Source organism: Indicator indicator, chromosome 11 (genome assembly GCF_027791375.1).
Source record: "Indicator indicator isolate 239-I01 chromosome 11, UM_Iind_1.1, whole genome shotgun sequence".
Lineage (NCBI taxonomy): Eukaryota > Metazoa > Chordata > Aves > Piciformes > Indicatoridae > Indicator > Indicator indicator.
This window is the reverse complement of record NC_072020.1, coordinates 23290728-23307326: the sequence shown is the minus strand read 5'-3', so window position 1 is coordinate 23307326 and position 16599 is coordinate 23290728. Positions and strand designations below refer to the sequence as shown.

The 16599-nt window shown below is 37.8% G+C and overlaps 1 protein-coding gene across 1 annotated transcript in view; it reads left to right on the top strand.

Annotated features, from left to right (window-relative positions):
- Positions 1–16599, top strand: part of CRPPA (CDP-L-ribitol pyrophosphorylase A) — a 96132-nt gene that overhangs the window by 25875 nt on the left and 53658 nt on the right. The window contains exons 4-5 of the mRNA XM_054385059.1: positions 9432–9536; positions 14124–14169. Of these exons, the coding sequence (XP_054241034.1) occupies positions 9432–9536; positions 14124–14169 (151 nt within the window). The remainder of the gene's footprint in view (positions 1–9431; positions 9537–14123; positions 14170–16599) is intronic.

Genomic DNA, 16599 nt, shown 5'->3' with positions numbered 1-16599 from the left:
TTAAAATTAAATAGGAGCAAATGTGAACATGATCTTGTAATTCAGAGAGGAGGAGGGTAAGGGGAAGACCTCATTTACTAGAAGTGTTCCCCTGAAGCAGTATATTTTCAGGAAATATTGTATCAGGAAGTCAGAAACTATGTTGGTTTTTTTTTTCTTTAATCAGAGTAAGCTGAGACTGATTTCTGTAATACCAGTATCTGGCATAATGTGAGATGCACAGAGACCTTGGAGATCTTTTGTCATTAACGTGAAGTACCTTGTTGTGTCATGTCATGGTATTTTCCTAAGTAACATAACCAAAGTATGAAGGCTGAAATACCCAAACTTAACAAAGCATTGTGTATTTGAAATGTATTTGCCAAGGCAAGGAAGATAGCAGAAACTATTAAAAAGATTTGCCTTTCCTGGGATGGCAGAGAAACAACTGACAGCAGAAGCAGAAAAGCAGTGGTGTGTAGAAGATCCTGACCATGTTCTGTGTCAGATATAAACAAAAGCCCAGGACAGGTACAACATTTAGAATTGTCAGCATGAGTGCTGGGGATACAATGGAATTGCTCAGTGATATAACAAGTCTGAAGCCAGTTGCCTTGTAAGAAGGAAGAGCTACACACAGCTGAAGAAAGAGTGGGGTATTTCGGAAGGCAGTTCTGCAGGAATCCTTCATGTGTAGGTGGCATAGCGATGTCTGATCGCTGTTTCGAGTGATTGCTTTATAACAGTCCTTAATTTCAGAAACTTACTTAGATATGCTGTTTGTTGTTTTCTTTTGTTATCTTTTAAACACCATTTTATGCTTAGCCTCAGAATCTTCTGTACCTGGGCAAATGTACCACAATTTACACCATTTTTTGGGGGTGTTTGTGATGTGTAGCAAGTTTAATCATCTGTTGATAGTAGATGTTTTTGTAGGTTATGGAAGTTTATATTTAGCTAATCAGAATGATGAAGCTGAAATGAAGTAAATAGGAATAGGAAGCAGGAATGCTCATTGAAGCAGTATGAGCTTCAACATGTTTAGAGATGTTTCTCTGATGCATGTCTAACCGTCTTGCAGATATCCACATGGAACAGATTGACCTGAGGGATTCTATCTAACCTGTGTACAAACTATATAGGGATTTGTATTTTGGGGGGACTACACTGAATTAATACATCTGTTCATAGCCAACATTGCCCACTTTTGGCATAATAAGCTATCACGTTTTCTTATGACACATTACAGGATCTGCCTACATAGGAGAGAGTTGCTATATATAGGCATAGTAATGACGTGATAAAAAATAGTAGTGTCAGGAAGAATCATGTAAATACTTTGGTCAGTTCTGGGAGGCAGATGTTCTTCCACTCATTCAAAAATCACTATAAGATGTCCCCAGATGGGCTTGAGATGGGGAGAAGAGATACTCTGCAAACTGTACAACCTCAGCAGAAGAAAAAGAAATGCTAAAATTGTTCTGGTCTATCAAACCCCTGAGAATGTTTGGAGTAAGAAAGGAAATTGGCTATTGTTAGGACCATTGTAGAAGGATTTGCTTGAAGTATTGTCTTTTCTGAATGTAAATAATGAGTGTATTCCATGTGGGTTTAGTAAACTTCTGAAATGCTTTTTGAAAGGGCACAACATTGCTGGGAGTCTTTTTCAGACCTATGAAGTATTTAAATATCCTCTCTAGCAGGGAAGTAGAGTCAGCTGTAGCAGTTTAGTGATATTTTGACGTAAGTCAGGCAAGTCCTTTGAGGCAAAATGTCTAGACTTATTTGGGGATTTTCTTGTGGGTTCATTCTTTGTTGAAGAAATCAGTCTCTGTCAAATTGTCTGTTGCTTCAAGCAATGTTAAATGAACAGCAGCGTTCTACAAATTGACTAAAACATTGGCAACTTTAGGAGCAAGGGTCAGTTTCGGAAAAAGGACTGAAGGGTCAAAATATGAGGCAGAATTTGGGCATTTAACTCTAATGCTAAAACAAACCACTGCTGAACTCCCTCCTGAAACTAAAGATACCTGAATCTTCAAGCACCTCAAATTCTTTTTCAGCATTCACCAAATATGAACCTTTGCGTGTGCCAAGGCATCTAACTTGTGGCAAAGTTGAATAGCTTAATATTTACCTCTTGCCCGCATTTCTTTGGAGAAAAAAAAATGCCAGATGCTATTCAGCCATTAATTGGTGATAGAGATCAGAGCTGTTTGGGTTTGCAGTGTAAAAAAAGCCTGAAAAATAAATAACTGTTCTTAACATAGGACAAAAATTAGGATATATATATATGTTGTAGCTTGGATTTGTTCCCCTTTACCCCAACAACAAAGTTGAGATTAACCCCCCAGGCCTCATCTTACCTGGCTTTGAAAACCCCCAGGCAGGAGGCATCCACAACTTTCCTGGGCAACCTATTCCAGAGTCTTACCACCCTTGCACTGAAGAACTTCTTCCTAAGATCCAGTCTAAATCTACTTTCCTTCAGCTTCAAACCATTCCCCCTAGTCCCATTGTTAGACACCGTTATGAAAAGTCCATCTCCTGCCGTCCTGTAGGCTCCCTTTGGGTATTGGAAGGTAGGTATGAGGTCCCCCCAGAGTCTTCTCTAGGCTGAACAACCTCAGCTCCCTCAGCCTATCCTCAGAGCAGATGTGCTTCAGCTCTTGGATCATCTTTGTGGTCCCCCTCTGGACTTGCTCCAACAGCTCTATGCCCTTCTTATGATGGGGACATCAGAACTGGACACACTATCGGGGCTGCAATCTTACAAGAGCAGCGTAAAGGAGAAGAATCACCTCTCTTGACCTGCTGGCCACACTTGATGCATCTTGGGATTTGCCTTCTGGACTGCATGAGCTGTTGAGCTTCGCATCAATCAACACCCCCAAGTCTCTTTCTTGGCAGCTACTCTCCTGTATTCCCTATTTCTGCATTCCAGTTTGTGTCGATTGGTTTTCTTCTTTCTCATCAACTGTAATCTGAAATACTGAATGAAGAATGATTTGTGAATTAGACAAGAGCCGGCTAAAATAATAATCTACTACTTGGATTATTTGTATGGGGAGAGTACTACAAGCCAGTGCTCTTCTATATGTGGAGTCCTACAGGTACTGTACCCATATCTGCCTGTGCTGTAAATACTTTCTTGGTCAGTCCAAGTCAGCTTGCTTGTAGTATGGATTATTAGAGTTTGTTGAAATTCCTATTCCATTTCTTTGGATATAATAATACAGATTTTAATTCCTCAAGATGAGGAATATCCAAGTTTTTCAATATGCAACCTAAGCATGTAAAATATCCTGCCAAATTAAGCATTTCTGCTGATTTGCCCATGGATCATTGGGATTTTAGATCTGATTGTTTGCCAAGGGATTCTGTGTATCTCCTAAATGTTAAAATGGGAACCTAGTATCTCATTTCTCCTTATATGATGAGTTTTGAATTGTTTAATAGCAGCCTTTCATTGTGTGCTCTGTTTCAACTTGGATTTTCTCTTTGGCTTTAGTCCCATTAAAAAAACTATTTCTTTGTGACTTCAGTAGAGAATGAGTTGGATTCCATTTCATTCGTGCTGAAAATTGGATAAATTTTTGTTTTCATGCAAAATTGTAATGGAGCAATAATGCAGTTTTGCAGAGGATTTTGATCTGTCTTTCTCCATTTGTCTTCAAGCTGATGCATACAGGCTGTTGCTTAAATTACAGGGTTGAAAACCTCACCTAATGGAATATCCTGATTTGTACAGTCTTCAGGTTGTAGTTTTGAGATGTTTTTCCGAACAGATTTTACGGTTACCTCATCAAGCATCTTTGTAGCAGCTTTTTGCTGAGATTTCAAGGATTAATTTTTTTTCTGTTTCCCTGTCCCAGGAAACTACCCAAATCTTTCCAGGATAAATACAGTGAATGAATTCTGTCAGTAATGCTTTCATTTGTTCAAAACCTGAGGCTAGATTGGTGGTCTGCTGAAAAAACTCTGCTAGTTTGGATAGTTCTTTGGCACAATGGTATGGCCAGGATCTTGAATGAATCCCCACCTTGCACTGATTAATTTCTGCCACAGGAATGTTTGAAGAATTTCTGATGCCTTGTGTAAAAAAAAAAAAAAAAAAAAAAAAAAAAAAAATTGCTAATGGGATAATTACTTCCATTTTATGACACTCCTCATCCTGTAGGATCTGAAAGCACTTTGCAAATTCACATATTAGCTCTTGGAACAGTTTGGTGTAGTGGTTCAAAGCTTCTGTACCCTGGGTGAAATCTGGCATCTCTGTGGCAGGGAAAAAGGCATTTTTTCTTCAGATGTAATTTGGAGGGTGTATATTAGGGAGACACATTGCTATCATTCACATTAGACTGGATTATGAGAGTATTGTTTTGTTGCTGGATTTACAGTGATAAGAGTACTGTATCCACAAGGTTCACCTGTTTGGCACAGACTCAAAGGCTGATTACTGAGTGAGAATCACTGTACCCAGCATATGGGAGACTACCCTTCTAAATTGTCATCTGCTGCTTGAGAGAGCAAAGAAAACAAGACAGTGATGCTAGAGCTTTTAATCTCTTAGCTACTGACATTATTGAAAGGTGAGGAAAAAGTCTATTTATGACCTTGTATAATTTCAAGAAGTGTTTGTGTTAAATTGCTCCAAGACAGAACAATCTTCTCTGTTAAAACAAAACCAAACCCAAAACAAACAAACCAACCCCCCAACAAACCAACACAACCAAATAAACCCCACAAACCTGCATTTTAACTTGACCTGAGTTTGATTTACCTCTACTTTTAAGCCTGATTAAATTCTCTGTTGGTTGCCTAACTTCCGAACTTGATATATTTAGAGATCTCTTTGGGAGAATGTGAAATTCTTTATATTTTCCTAGAACATCCTAAATAATCCTTTGTTTTCTACAGTGAGAGAAGTTTTGGGTTTATTTTTGGTCTTTTTGTACATGTAACTTTTTTCCAAGTATTTTCCAATTTACAAGATTTTTTTAACGTGTAAACAAGTCCTAACACAGTATTCTTACTCCTACCATTGTCACATGGAATATTAACATTTTCTAATTTCGTGGCATTTTAACTAAAATATGACTTTTTAATAGCTGAAATTGTATGTGAAGTCTGAAACGTCATGTTTATCTGCATACTTAAATGACTTCTGTGTCCCTTTCTGGTATGAGAAAAATCAATGCTCTCACATGGTTACTTAGGACCTGATTTATGAAGTCTATGATTAATCACTAGCTGTTAGTTGCACTTAGCTCTAGTTTGTAATCTCATTTTCATCATGCTAGTTGGCGTGCACTTTGGAGTAACATTAGAAATATATTGATGCAGTCCCTGCATAGTATTTGTAAAGTCAGTGATTGTGAGAAGGTGGGAATTTCAAATGATTGTCTTCAATGAGAGGAAGCCGGAGCCTCAGAACCTTCAGGCCTACAGCTCCTTGATTGAAATCTTAATTCAGCCATCACCTTTTGCTTTGCTTGGATGTAATGCTTTTTAGCACATGACATCTTAGGAGCAGCTGCTGCATAAGTTCTTTAATGGGTGTTTAGTGGACTTGGAAGCAACTGGAATACCAGAATGCGTCAGTGGTCAGGAAGTATTCCTGGGATCTGATGGTAGAGTACAAGAAAATCATGACATACCGGGAGAAGACTTGTAGTCACTGCAGTGAAGGGCATTGGGAACGAAGAAAACCAGGCTTGCTTTATTCTGTTAGAGTGAATTGCTGTATCTGTATTCTCTTCACTGTGAAGCACTACTGCATCTGGATGTGTGTCACAGTAGTGTTAATAATTAATTACAGGAGAATTGTTTCAGAGATGAGCTTATCTGAACTCACATTAATCTCACTGCCTCCTTGTTCATGTTTCCTCGTTCTGTTAGCTGGTTCTGTTATTTCTCATTTAGCTGTGGTGTATTGCTGTAGCCTGGGTGCTTGCTGCAAATCCACTGCAAATTCAACAGTAATGAGTGTGTCAGAAAAAATATCTTTATAAAATAGTCCAATTCAGGTTCAGTAAGACCTTAGGTCTGCTTCAACTTACTAAATGTTCTGGGTGATGGAATGTTCATGATGTATTCCAGTACTACAGCAGTGAAAACTCTATTTGCAAGGATCTGGAAAAATCATAAAGCTCTGCTGTTGATAATTAGTTATACATTTTCATTGCAAGTGTTCTGATATTGTTATAGAATGGATTTACATGGGAGAGTGAAATGGAGATACTTACTGACAATGTCAAAAGAACTGAAGATGACATAGCCAGTGGTTACAGAAGCATAAAAGACTGGCTCTCTACAGACTTTAAAGGTACCACTGCAAAGGAGCAAATCTGAACATTTTCTTGCAGTTAATACATAAATATAGATTTTTTTAAAAATAATTTTTAATTAAACTAAGGAATGATGAAAAATTAAAAAAATACAGTGCTGTACTGAAACTTTTTTGTTCATTTGTTTCACATTTTGCACCTTAAATGTGGATTTGGAGTTTCACTTATGGAGCTGTTTAGTGTATGAATAATACATAAATTAAGCAGGTCTTGACCTGATACTTCCATTTCATTGTTTTCTTTTGACATCAGTGTTATCTGACTTGCAGAAGAGTACAATGTGACAATATGTTTAGGTTTAAGCAATTACAGATAATTAGAGTGATAAATGTCAAGATGTGCAAGTGTTAGTGAAATATGTTTTTAATTATTACTTTGCTTAATGTCATATTTCATCCCTTGAAGCCAGCAATACACTCAAGATGCTTTAGACAATTTATGGAACTTCTCTGCTCCCTACTAATTATCTGTAATTAATACCATGCTAAAATGTTGGAATTGCTTAGTCTTGTCCTAGTATATTTTGTTACCCACATATTAAAAAAAAAAAAATTGAAGAAAATTTTCTCAGATTTTTTTTCTAAAATTTTATCTTCCATTCTGAGGCTAAGTAAAAATGTGTGTTCTTTTGAATCTGTATGTTATTTATATAGAAAATGTTTATCATCCTTACATAAAATTTTCCTAAAAACAAAACAAAAAAAGGAAACATTTTAATAACAAATATTTGACATAGAAAGTTACTAGGCCAATTCTAGTTTCATTGGCGGTTTATCTCTAGACCTCTATTTTACATGTTTTGGGTCTGGAGTTCCCTATTCCTTTATATTTTGTGTTGACTTCTTTTGAATTGACCTCTTTTGATCTTGATTGTTTAAAGAATATAAATAATTTCTGCTTGATTTAAAACTATTCCAAAGTGTCTTTTTGAAATTCCTATTTTCTGTAGTATTCTGCAGCATATAAGTCTGTCTTTCTAAGTTACTCATCTTCTTCTGTCTGCTTTGTTGGTCAAAGTGCTTAAAAACTGATGTGTTACTATTCTCTGCAGAACTTATCTAAATGAGCTATATAGAATGATCTTTTTGATTGCAGTCATGACAAACTGACAAAAATGACTAATTTAAATAGCATTGAAGCAAGAACTGATTTTTTTTTTCTAAGACATCTGCATGTGTTAGTAACACAATTCAGATGTAAAATGCTGATGAATTCCTTGAATTTTGCGAATGGATTATAAAACAAGAATAGAAACAAACATTTCTTCATCTTTTCTATTCAGCTTCTTGATGGAATGATAAAAAAGGATTAACAAAGGCTTTTTAAGGTCAATAAACAGTTCTGGGGTAACAGTAAGGATTTATGAAAGCAGGTTATTTGTTAGAAGGTAAGAAACAAGGTCAAGTCCATAACTGGCTTTCATAGCAGTAAACCACCAGTGGAGATTTGTGAAGATCTGTACTGGGACCTCTGCAGTTCTTCTTGTTAATAAATAATTAGGAACAGGAAGTGGAGATACTAATTTGTTTTCTGGGTAGTAGAGAGATCGAGGCTAAGTAAAAAGGTTTGTAGAAGGATGTTGTTATAAAATTGATCAGTAAGTGCAGATAAATAGAAAGGACAGTAGTAGTCAGAGTTCGGAAGCAGCTTAAAAGACTGATTAGATGTTGATCTCTTTACCTGGGGAAAGATGTATGAAAATGTGGTGGAGCATTCTGGAGGGCTGTGGAGGTAATTTTGCACTCCCTTTTCTGTCAGAACAACAAAGCACATAATGAAAAGTGATGAATCAGATGTGGGTGCTAATAAAATCCTGCTATTCAAAAATTAATTGGGTGAATTCAGGCTTCCTAATTCACTGAGGACTGTTAAGGCATCACTTGTTAAAGATCTCCCTCAGAGACTTAATTGAGAGATTTCCCAAGCCAGGATAATAGCAATGTCAGGCTAAGGGAGTATTCTGAGAAAATGGGAAGATATGATTGCCTTGTTCTTACTTGCTTATGCTTGACTATCCACTGACAACCTCTATTAGAGACGGGATTCTGGGCTGGCCAGCCTCTGTGGTCTTGTCAACTACATCTATTTCTATGAAAGATTCTATCTTAAATTATCCTTCCTTGTTACATGTAATTAATTTCTGGATGGGACTGGTAATTTAGGATTCTGAAAATACACTAAGAACTTTCTTACTGTAATCAAGCCAGTTCATCTTGAGATAGTCCTGTCTGGTAAGCTCCTAGTTCCTGCTTTTGTTCATGTTTTTTGTTCCTATGTTTTGGCTTGAGAGATTCTGCTCCTTACTCAATTTTCTATTAATAGGATGCTTACAATCCATAACTATAGGAAGCCAAACTACTTGGAGGGGAGTGTGGAGAGAAAAATGCCTCATCTGGATGATTCAAGTGGACAGACTTTTTGGTTTTGTGGGGGGGTTTTTGGTGGTGTTTTTTTGTCTTGTTTTGTTTTCTTGTTTGTTTTTATTTTATTTTTTAAATTACTATATGTATTTTTAATTTTTTCTCCCATCTGCAAGGGTCACAGAGCAGTCTAAAACTTTGTTCTTTTGTGTGCAGGTAACTGGAGAAAAGGGGGAAATAAGTAAGAAAATTCAAAGGTTCTTAGTTATTACCTTCCTTTTTTGAAGCTGTAAAAACCAAAAGAGAAAAAGCATTTGAAGAATTTGTGCTTCCACAATTTATTAATTTGTTCCCACGTTCTAAAAGTTGTTTGGTAGAAGAGTGATGATTTCTTTTCTTTGGGCCTCAATGCCATGAAAAACATTTGTATACCTGTCACTTCTCATTGATTAAGTTAACCGCATAAAAGTGTAGGAAGGTACCCACAGCACCTAATTGAATTGTGTTGTGCTTATAAACTTTATTTTAATTTCTATAACTTTTTGCTGGATAGGTACAATTTGGCATAAGCTTCTTGGAAGGCTTCTGGTTGATCTTGAACCTACCTACCTAATGCAGCATGTATTGTTCTGGACAGGCCTGTTGAGATGTAAGGTTTAATTAATGAAAAAATCTGTTACTGCTTAAAAATGTGAATTCTTTAAGACTAACGAAGAATATTTATGTTTTTTAATTATGACAGTGCACAGACTATGATTTGGACTATGGAACTGAATGTTTGCATCTGGCTCTGAAATACTGTGAAACAAATGCCAAACTTGTTGAAGGACCAGCTGACCTCTGGAAGGTAAAGGCAATAATAATCTGGGGGTTTTTATGTCTCTAAAAATTAATAAAATGTGCCTATTACTGTAGAAATTCAAATGTGTTTTCAATTCTAATAGACTTTTCCAAATGTCAAAACTATGACCTTTTCTTAGAACTCATTGTTGCAGACAGACTTAAGCAGATGTTACCTGAGATAATCACTGAAGACAGTATTTATATAGATGTAGTAAAGCCAGGTAGGTACCTGAGACTCTGTAATACTATAAATCCATAATCTCTAAAAGTAAAAAATACATTCTTTTGAGTTGAGCTTTCTCCTGCTATTTCTATATTTTTATTATTTTACTTTGGTGCCATACATGACTAAGAAGAGTTGGATTTTTAGAGTAGTTAATTTCATTCAGTAGTGTTTGCAACCTCTTTAAACTGTTGTAATTTTTTTCTATAAAACATCATTCACCTTATCTGATAATCTGTAGGGTCCTGTAAACTGGCAAAGCAGTTGTGTATATGGATGCCAAAAGATAGATCCCTGCTGCTTAGAAGTATCCCATGTCATTGATTGGGATGCTAGAGCATTATTCTCTAACTGTTGTGTCATGCAATTTTCAAATGTTTCCTTTTTTAATTTACTTGATTCATTACTACATTGAAGAATCTGGAAGCAGCTCTTCATCGTCTTTGACAGCAAATTTCCTCCAATAGGACATAATTTCTAATAATATGACAGTAAGTCTTACACAGAGAGGTAATTTCCTGAATCTGCAGTACAAATTTCCTGTGGAATTTAGCACCAAAATTTACTTATTCATTGGTTGTATACAGCAACTTCTTTCAATATCTTTCTGGGGAGGTAGTCTTTCTGAAACAGTACCTTGTCTGTTTTCCTATTCAGTCATCAGAGGCAGATTGCAATGCATATTTGTATTACATCACATTTTGGGTGGCTTCATTGTTCTCGTTGCAAAGCATGGTACTTACATGAAGGGTTACAAAATAAACCCATAGCATTCATTTAGCTCTTCTTAATATTTATTTAGCTCTTACTAAATAGAATTCATAGAGTCACACAGTAGTCTGGGTTGGAAGGGACTTCAAAAAGTCATCTAGTCCAGCCCATTCTGCAGTAAGCAGGGATACCCTCAACTAGATCAGGTTGCCCAGAGCCCTGTCAAACCTTACCTTGAATATCTCCAGGGATGGGGCCTTAACCACCTCCCTGGACAATGTGTTTCAGTGTTCCACTACCCTCATTGTGAAGAACTTGTTCCAAACATCCAGTCTAAATCTATTCTTCTCTAGTTTGAAACCATTGTCCCTCATCCTATCACTACAGTCCCTCTCTGGCCTCCTTGCAGGCCCCCCATCAGGTACTGGAAGGTTGCTGTTAGGTATCATTTCATCTGCTGGGCATCAGTAGTAATCTTTTGACCTAGAATTACAGAGTAATAAAGACTGAAGGAAATATCTAGATGTCACCTGGTTCAACACCTTGCTGAAAGTGGGGCCAGGTTACTTGAACTGTGAAGGACCTTGTCCAATTGAGATTCCCCCAACTAAGACTTTGGGGAAAACAATTCCACTGCATATCCCTCTGTATGGAGGAGATTATTATAATATTTGGTCAGTGTTTCCCTTGCTGCCTCTTGCACTGGGAAAGGATGAGAAGTCAAGAGAAATACCAGCAAGAAAAGTTCGGTTTACTCTTCTCTATGGCCTTAATTATGACACTTCCCCACCCTTCATCTTCTGCTCTTTGAGCTGAACAAGCTCAGTTGTTTGACACCATCTTAGCAGCCCTCTGCTTCTTCCTGTTCCTTATTGCATTATGAGCCCCAAACTAGAAACGGTCTTCTAATGTGTTCTCAGAAATACTTGTATTCCCTATAACAGGAGATGTTCCACTCCCTCAATCATCTTTGTGGCTCTGCACTGGACTCTTTCAAGCAGTTCCCTGTCCTTCTTGAACTGAGGGGCCTCAGAACTGGACACAATTTTCCAGATGCAGCCTCAACTGTGCTGGGAAAAGATGTCCTCCATCTTTTAATGGACTGTAGTTTTTCATTTGCGCATCCCCTGTGTGCAATGATTATTTATTTCAGTTCTCATTTATCTGGATGGATTATCTTTTTGCCACTTGCTGGAATATGAAACCTAATTTATCTCAGCATTAAAAAGCTTTTCATAAAAACCGCACAATATATTCCAATTACATTATTATGACAGCTTAGGAAAGACAATTCTGCTTCTGAAAGGTGATTAGTAACACACAGCAAGAGCTTTTGACCATTTTGTAGGCAAGAATCAGATGAGAAAATTGGCAGTCATCTTCACTTCAAACTGCACAGGCTGGGCACAAGTGTGTACTGCTTCAAGTCACCTGCCAAGTGTCCTGGTACAGAGCAGGGTGCTCTTCAAGTAGGAAGGCACCAGCTGCCTCTGTAGCCTCTGAGTAATTGCTGCAGAAATGGAAGGCCTGTATCTAGTGGAGCCCCTCAGGGGTCAGTACTGGGACCAGTGCTATTCAATATACTCATCAACAACCTGGATGAGAGAACAGAGGGCACTGTCAGGAAGTTTGCTGTTGACACAAAACTCGGTGGAGTGGCTGACACACTGGAAGGTTGTGCTGCCATTCAGTGATACTTAGGCTGGAGAGTTGGGCAGGGAGAACTGTAACGAAATTCAACAAAGGCAAGTGTAGACTCTTGCACCTGGGAAAGAACAACCCCATGTATCAGTATAGGCTAGGGACTGACCTGCTGGAGAGCAATGAAGGGGAAAAGGACCTGGGGGTCCTAGTGGATGGAAGGTTGACCATGAACCAGCAATGTGCTCTTGTGGCCAAGAAGGCCAATGTCATTCTGGGGTGTATTAGGAGGGGTGTGGTTAGTAGGTCAAGAGTAGTTTTCCCAACTCTCTATTCTGCCCTGGTGAGGCCACACCTGGAATATTGTGTCCAGCTCTGGGCCCCTCAGTTCAAGAAGGACCTCAGGGACTGCTTGAAAGAGTCCAGCGCAGAGCCACAAAAACGATGAAGGGAGTGGAACATATTCCATATGAGGAGAGACTGAGGGAGCTGGGTCTCTTTAGCTGGGAGGAGACTGGAAGGTGACTTTGTTCATGTTTTAAATATGTAAAGGGCATATGTGTCAGGAGGACAGAGCCAGGCCCTTCTCAGTGATTTCCAATGATAGCACAAGGGCCAACAGGTACAAGCTGGAGCTTAGGAGGTTCTGCCTAAACATAAGGAAAATAGTTTTCTCTGTGAGGGTGACAAACCACTGGAACAGACTGCCCAGAGAGGAGGTGGAGTCTCCTCTGGAGGCGTTCAAAACCTGCCTGGACACATTCCTGTGTGACTTACTCTAGGTGATACTGCTCTGGCAGAGGCATTGGACTTGATCTTTCAGGGTCTCTTCCAACCTATAATGTTCTGTTACCCTATGTGTACCTTCAATCTTTTAAAGAGCAGATCTGATATTTGTAAGAATTCCCTTTGCTGCTTATTAGATGTTCAACCTATTAAACAAATGATGAAAAGCTGTGGGGGGAAAGAATTACTGATGTGTGCATATATATTTTTAAACTGTAATTATTCTACCTGAGCACTGGCTGCTTAGGGTGCATTAGAAAAAGTATTATATCAAAGTCACTTACTGTTGGAGCTCAAGGAAGAGATAGTTTGTTTACTTAGTGGTAACAAATTACAAAATTAAAGTAATTCTTTGTAGTGACAACAACCAGGCAGGAACATTCAGATTACTTCAGTGTTATAAATATTTATAAGTTCTGTTATAAATGTAGTTGTTATACACATGCTTATATTTTTTTTTTTTAGGATCAGGGTGGCAAAAAAGCAAACAGAATAACCCTATCAAGACTGTGATTTCAGTTTCTCTGGCATCTTTGAACCAAAATGACTTTGAGTGTTGTGGGACAGTATCTTCTCAAAGTATAATCTCATGTATCAGATTGTAACTGTTGGAGTCTAATATATAGATGTGTGTGTAATGCAGATGAAAATTGCATTGGCACAAATTAAAAAGAAAATCTAATCTAACCTGGTCTGATAAATTTCTTTGAGAAAATCCGGATGGTTTCTCATCCTCTGAAAGCTCCCATAATTATACTACAGCCTCAGTGACTTCCACTGATTCATTGGGCTCTCATTAACAATAATAGTCTTGCACGACTGAAAATTACACCTGTATTAAAAAAGTAGAGGTTTCTCCCTGGTTGTCCTTTGTATAATTACGTGTCTTATAAGAAATTAATATTTCACAATGAAATTGTAAGGTAGAGTGGATGGGTGAAAATAGATACAATATCATATTTTTATGATTCTTGAAAGGATTAAGAATAAGTTTGAGGTGAGTTCTAAGCAGGTGTAAGTATTTAAAGGATTTTTTTTTTTCAGTCTTTGGTAATTTCTGCAACTTCTGTTCCTGTGACTTGCCAGTGATACTTTACCAGAATTAAGAAATTTACAATATCATTTGTTTATGGTATTTCAAATGTAAAGAATTGCCTTGGGGGCATTGTTTTATTGGTTTTACATTCCTTCCTGCTGTGTTAAATCTAATGAGGCTTGTCTGTCCTTTAGGTGACCTACAAGCGGGATTTGTATGCAGCTGAATCGATTATTAAGGGTATGTGCTTGTCCTTGTGGCTGTCAGTTTGCATATTCCTGAGTCTAATTAACTGTCTTGTGTGTTGTAGTTTTAAATGTCTTTACAAAAGTTTTATGATGAATAAAATGTGCTTAGGCAAGTTGTTTTAGTTTGTTCACAGGAATACTTGTATTATGCATGATTTACCTTTATTTACTTAAAATAGAGAACCTAAAAAGCTGTGTGTTAGTCAAACTGAGATAAATCTTTAATTACTTTATAAGGAGTAAACAATTTGTTCTTTCAGTTGCAGTTCAGTTCTGATTATGTTCCATCTAATTGAAGGAATAGACTGAAAAAATTAAATACTAACTCTTTAGGGCTCTTCACACTTCTGTACTCAGCAGCTTGTTAGCTAAATGTGTATAGCAATTTTATGATACTGAGGTATTCCATTATTTTATAAATACTTTGAAGTGTTCTTTAACTTTTTCCTGTACTGGTAACAGTGGTTTCTTAAAGTTCAGATTTAATCTTTACCTGGATTGACTTAATCTAAAAACCACACAGAAAGGAAGAACTCCTACCTACTGTGTAATTGTAAGCAGACAGACACTGGTTCAGGGAACTCTTGCTTGGTTCCATGTTGAGAACAAGGGATAAAAGCCCAGAAACTGATGAAGAGAAAGGGTCTTCACTTGGGATTAAAAATATCTTTTCAGACAAAAGAGTATGATTCCTATTTAAGAAAGAGCAAACTCCATGTCTTGCTAGGGCACTTTCCACTTAGGTGGCTCTCTTAAGAGATCCAGTGTTGGTTTAGCTTCTTACGTGAATAAATTAGATCATGTTATGATCAGCTCTGTCCCTGAAGACATGCTAGAAAGTTAAAACAAAGCTCAGATATCACTGTGGTATTCTGCATAATGCTTCTGTAGACCTCCAGTTATGCATCAAATTTCAAGTTTCTGGTTGTGGCAGTGGGCAAATATTGCACACTGTATGCATTAATAGAACTACCTGACTGATTTTTTTCAGGGACATACCAGGGAGATAGAGCTGTTGGGAAACCTTGGAAGTTGTTTTCAACAGGGAATGGGCTCTCATCTCTGTAACTGGAGGCCTGAAATTTTTGAACATCTTGTTTTGATTTGGATTTTTAGAGGTTTCACACTCTCTGGCTTTCAAGCTATTTCTTTCCAAGCTTATGAAAGACAAGAAGGTCTTGTAGTAGTTGACATGAATCTGGAAGGGGGAGATTATGCCTGACCAATTTGATATCCTTCTATAACAAAATCACTAACTTAGAGGTCAAGATGAGAGCAGTGGTTTGTCCTGTTTTCATCATGGCTTTTGACGTTATCTCCTGATAATTCCTCATTGATAGATTGAAGTACAGGCTAGAAAAGTGGACAGTGAAGGCAAATAAGAACTGGCTGAACTGCCAGGCTCGAACAGTAAATTCCAGCTATAGCCCAGTCACTAAGGGTCAATGCTGGTTGAAATCTTCACTAATGATCTGAAAGACAGGGTAAAACAAGTCTGCAGAAGATGTAAAGCTGGGAGTAGTTGATAGGCCAAGTAGTTGACAGGCTGCAGAAATGGGTGAACAGGAGTTTCATTAAATTTGGCAAGGGGAAAGGCAAACCCTCACACTTAAGAAGTACTGTTACAGACTGGGAGCTGACCAGCTGCAAATCAGCTTTGCAGAAAAGGCCCTGGGCAGTCCTGGTGGACAGAATTGTACAGGAGGTGATAATGTGTTGTTATAGTGAAGAAGGCCAGCAACCCTATGGGCTATGGTAGACAGAGCATTGCCAGAAGGTCTATGGAGGTGATCTTCCCTTCTGCTCAGCACTGCTGAGGATGCATCTGGAGCGTTGGGTCAAATTTTGGTCTCCCCTGTCGAGGGGAGGTACGTCACACTGGAGAGAGTCAAGCAAGGTCATGACAATGATTAAGGTATCTGTCATAAGAGGAGATCTTGAGAAAGTCTGAACTGTCATACTTAGAGAAGAGAAGGCTCAGAGGGACCTTAGCCACGTGTATAAATGCTAGAGGGAGCAGAGTGCAGAAGATGGAGGCCAGACTCTTCTTTAGTGGTCTTCAACAAAAGCAAAACAGTCAATAGACACAAATTGAAAAACAGATAATTGCATCTGAACATCTGGAAAGCCTGGAAGTTCTTTAGGTTTCTCAGATATTTTATTACAAAGCAGGGAGATTGGAAGGAAGACTATTCTTGATTTCCTTGGAATCATTTGTTCAGCTGAGGCTGCCAATAGGAGCATCTCTTGCCTTATAAATAATAAGAAATAAATAGAAATAATAATTATAAGGCAAGAGATGCTCCTATTGGCAGCCTCAGCCAAAAAATGAAAAATGTTATAATTTTTCATCAACTTTTATTGAGATACTGCAAAGAATATTTCACCCCAGATATTACTGGTGTTAATATTTTCAGAACAG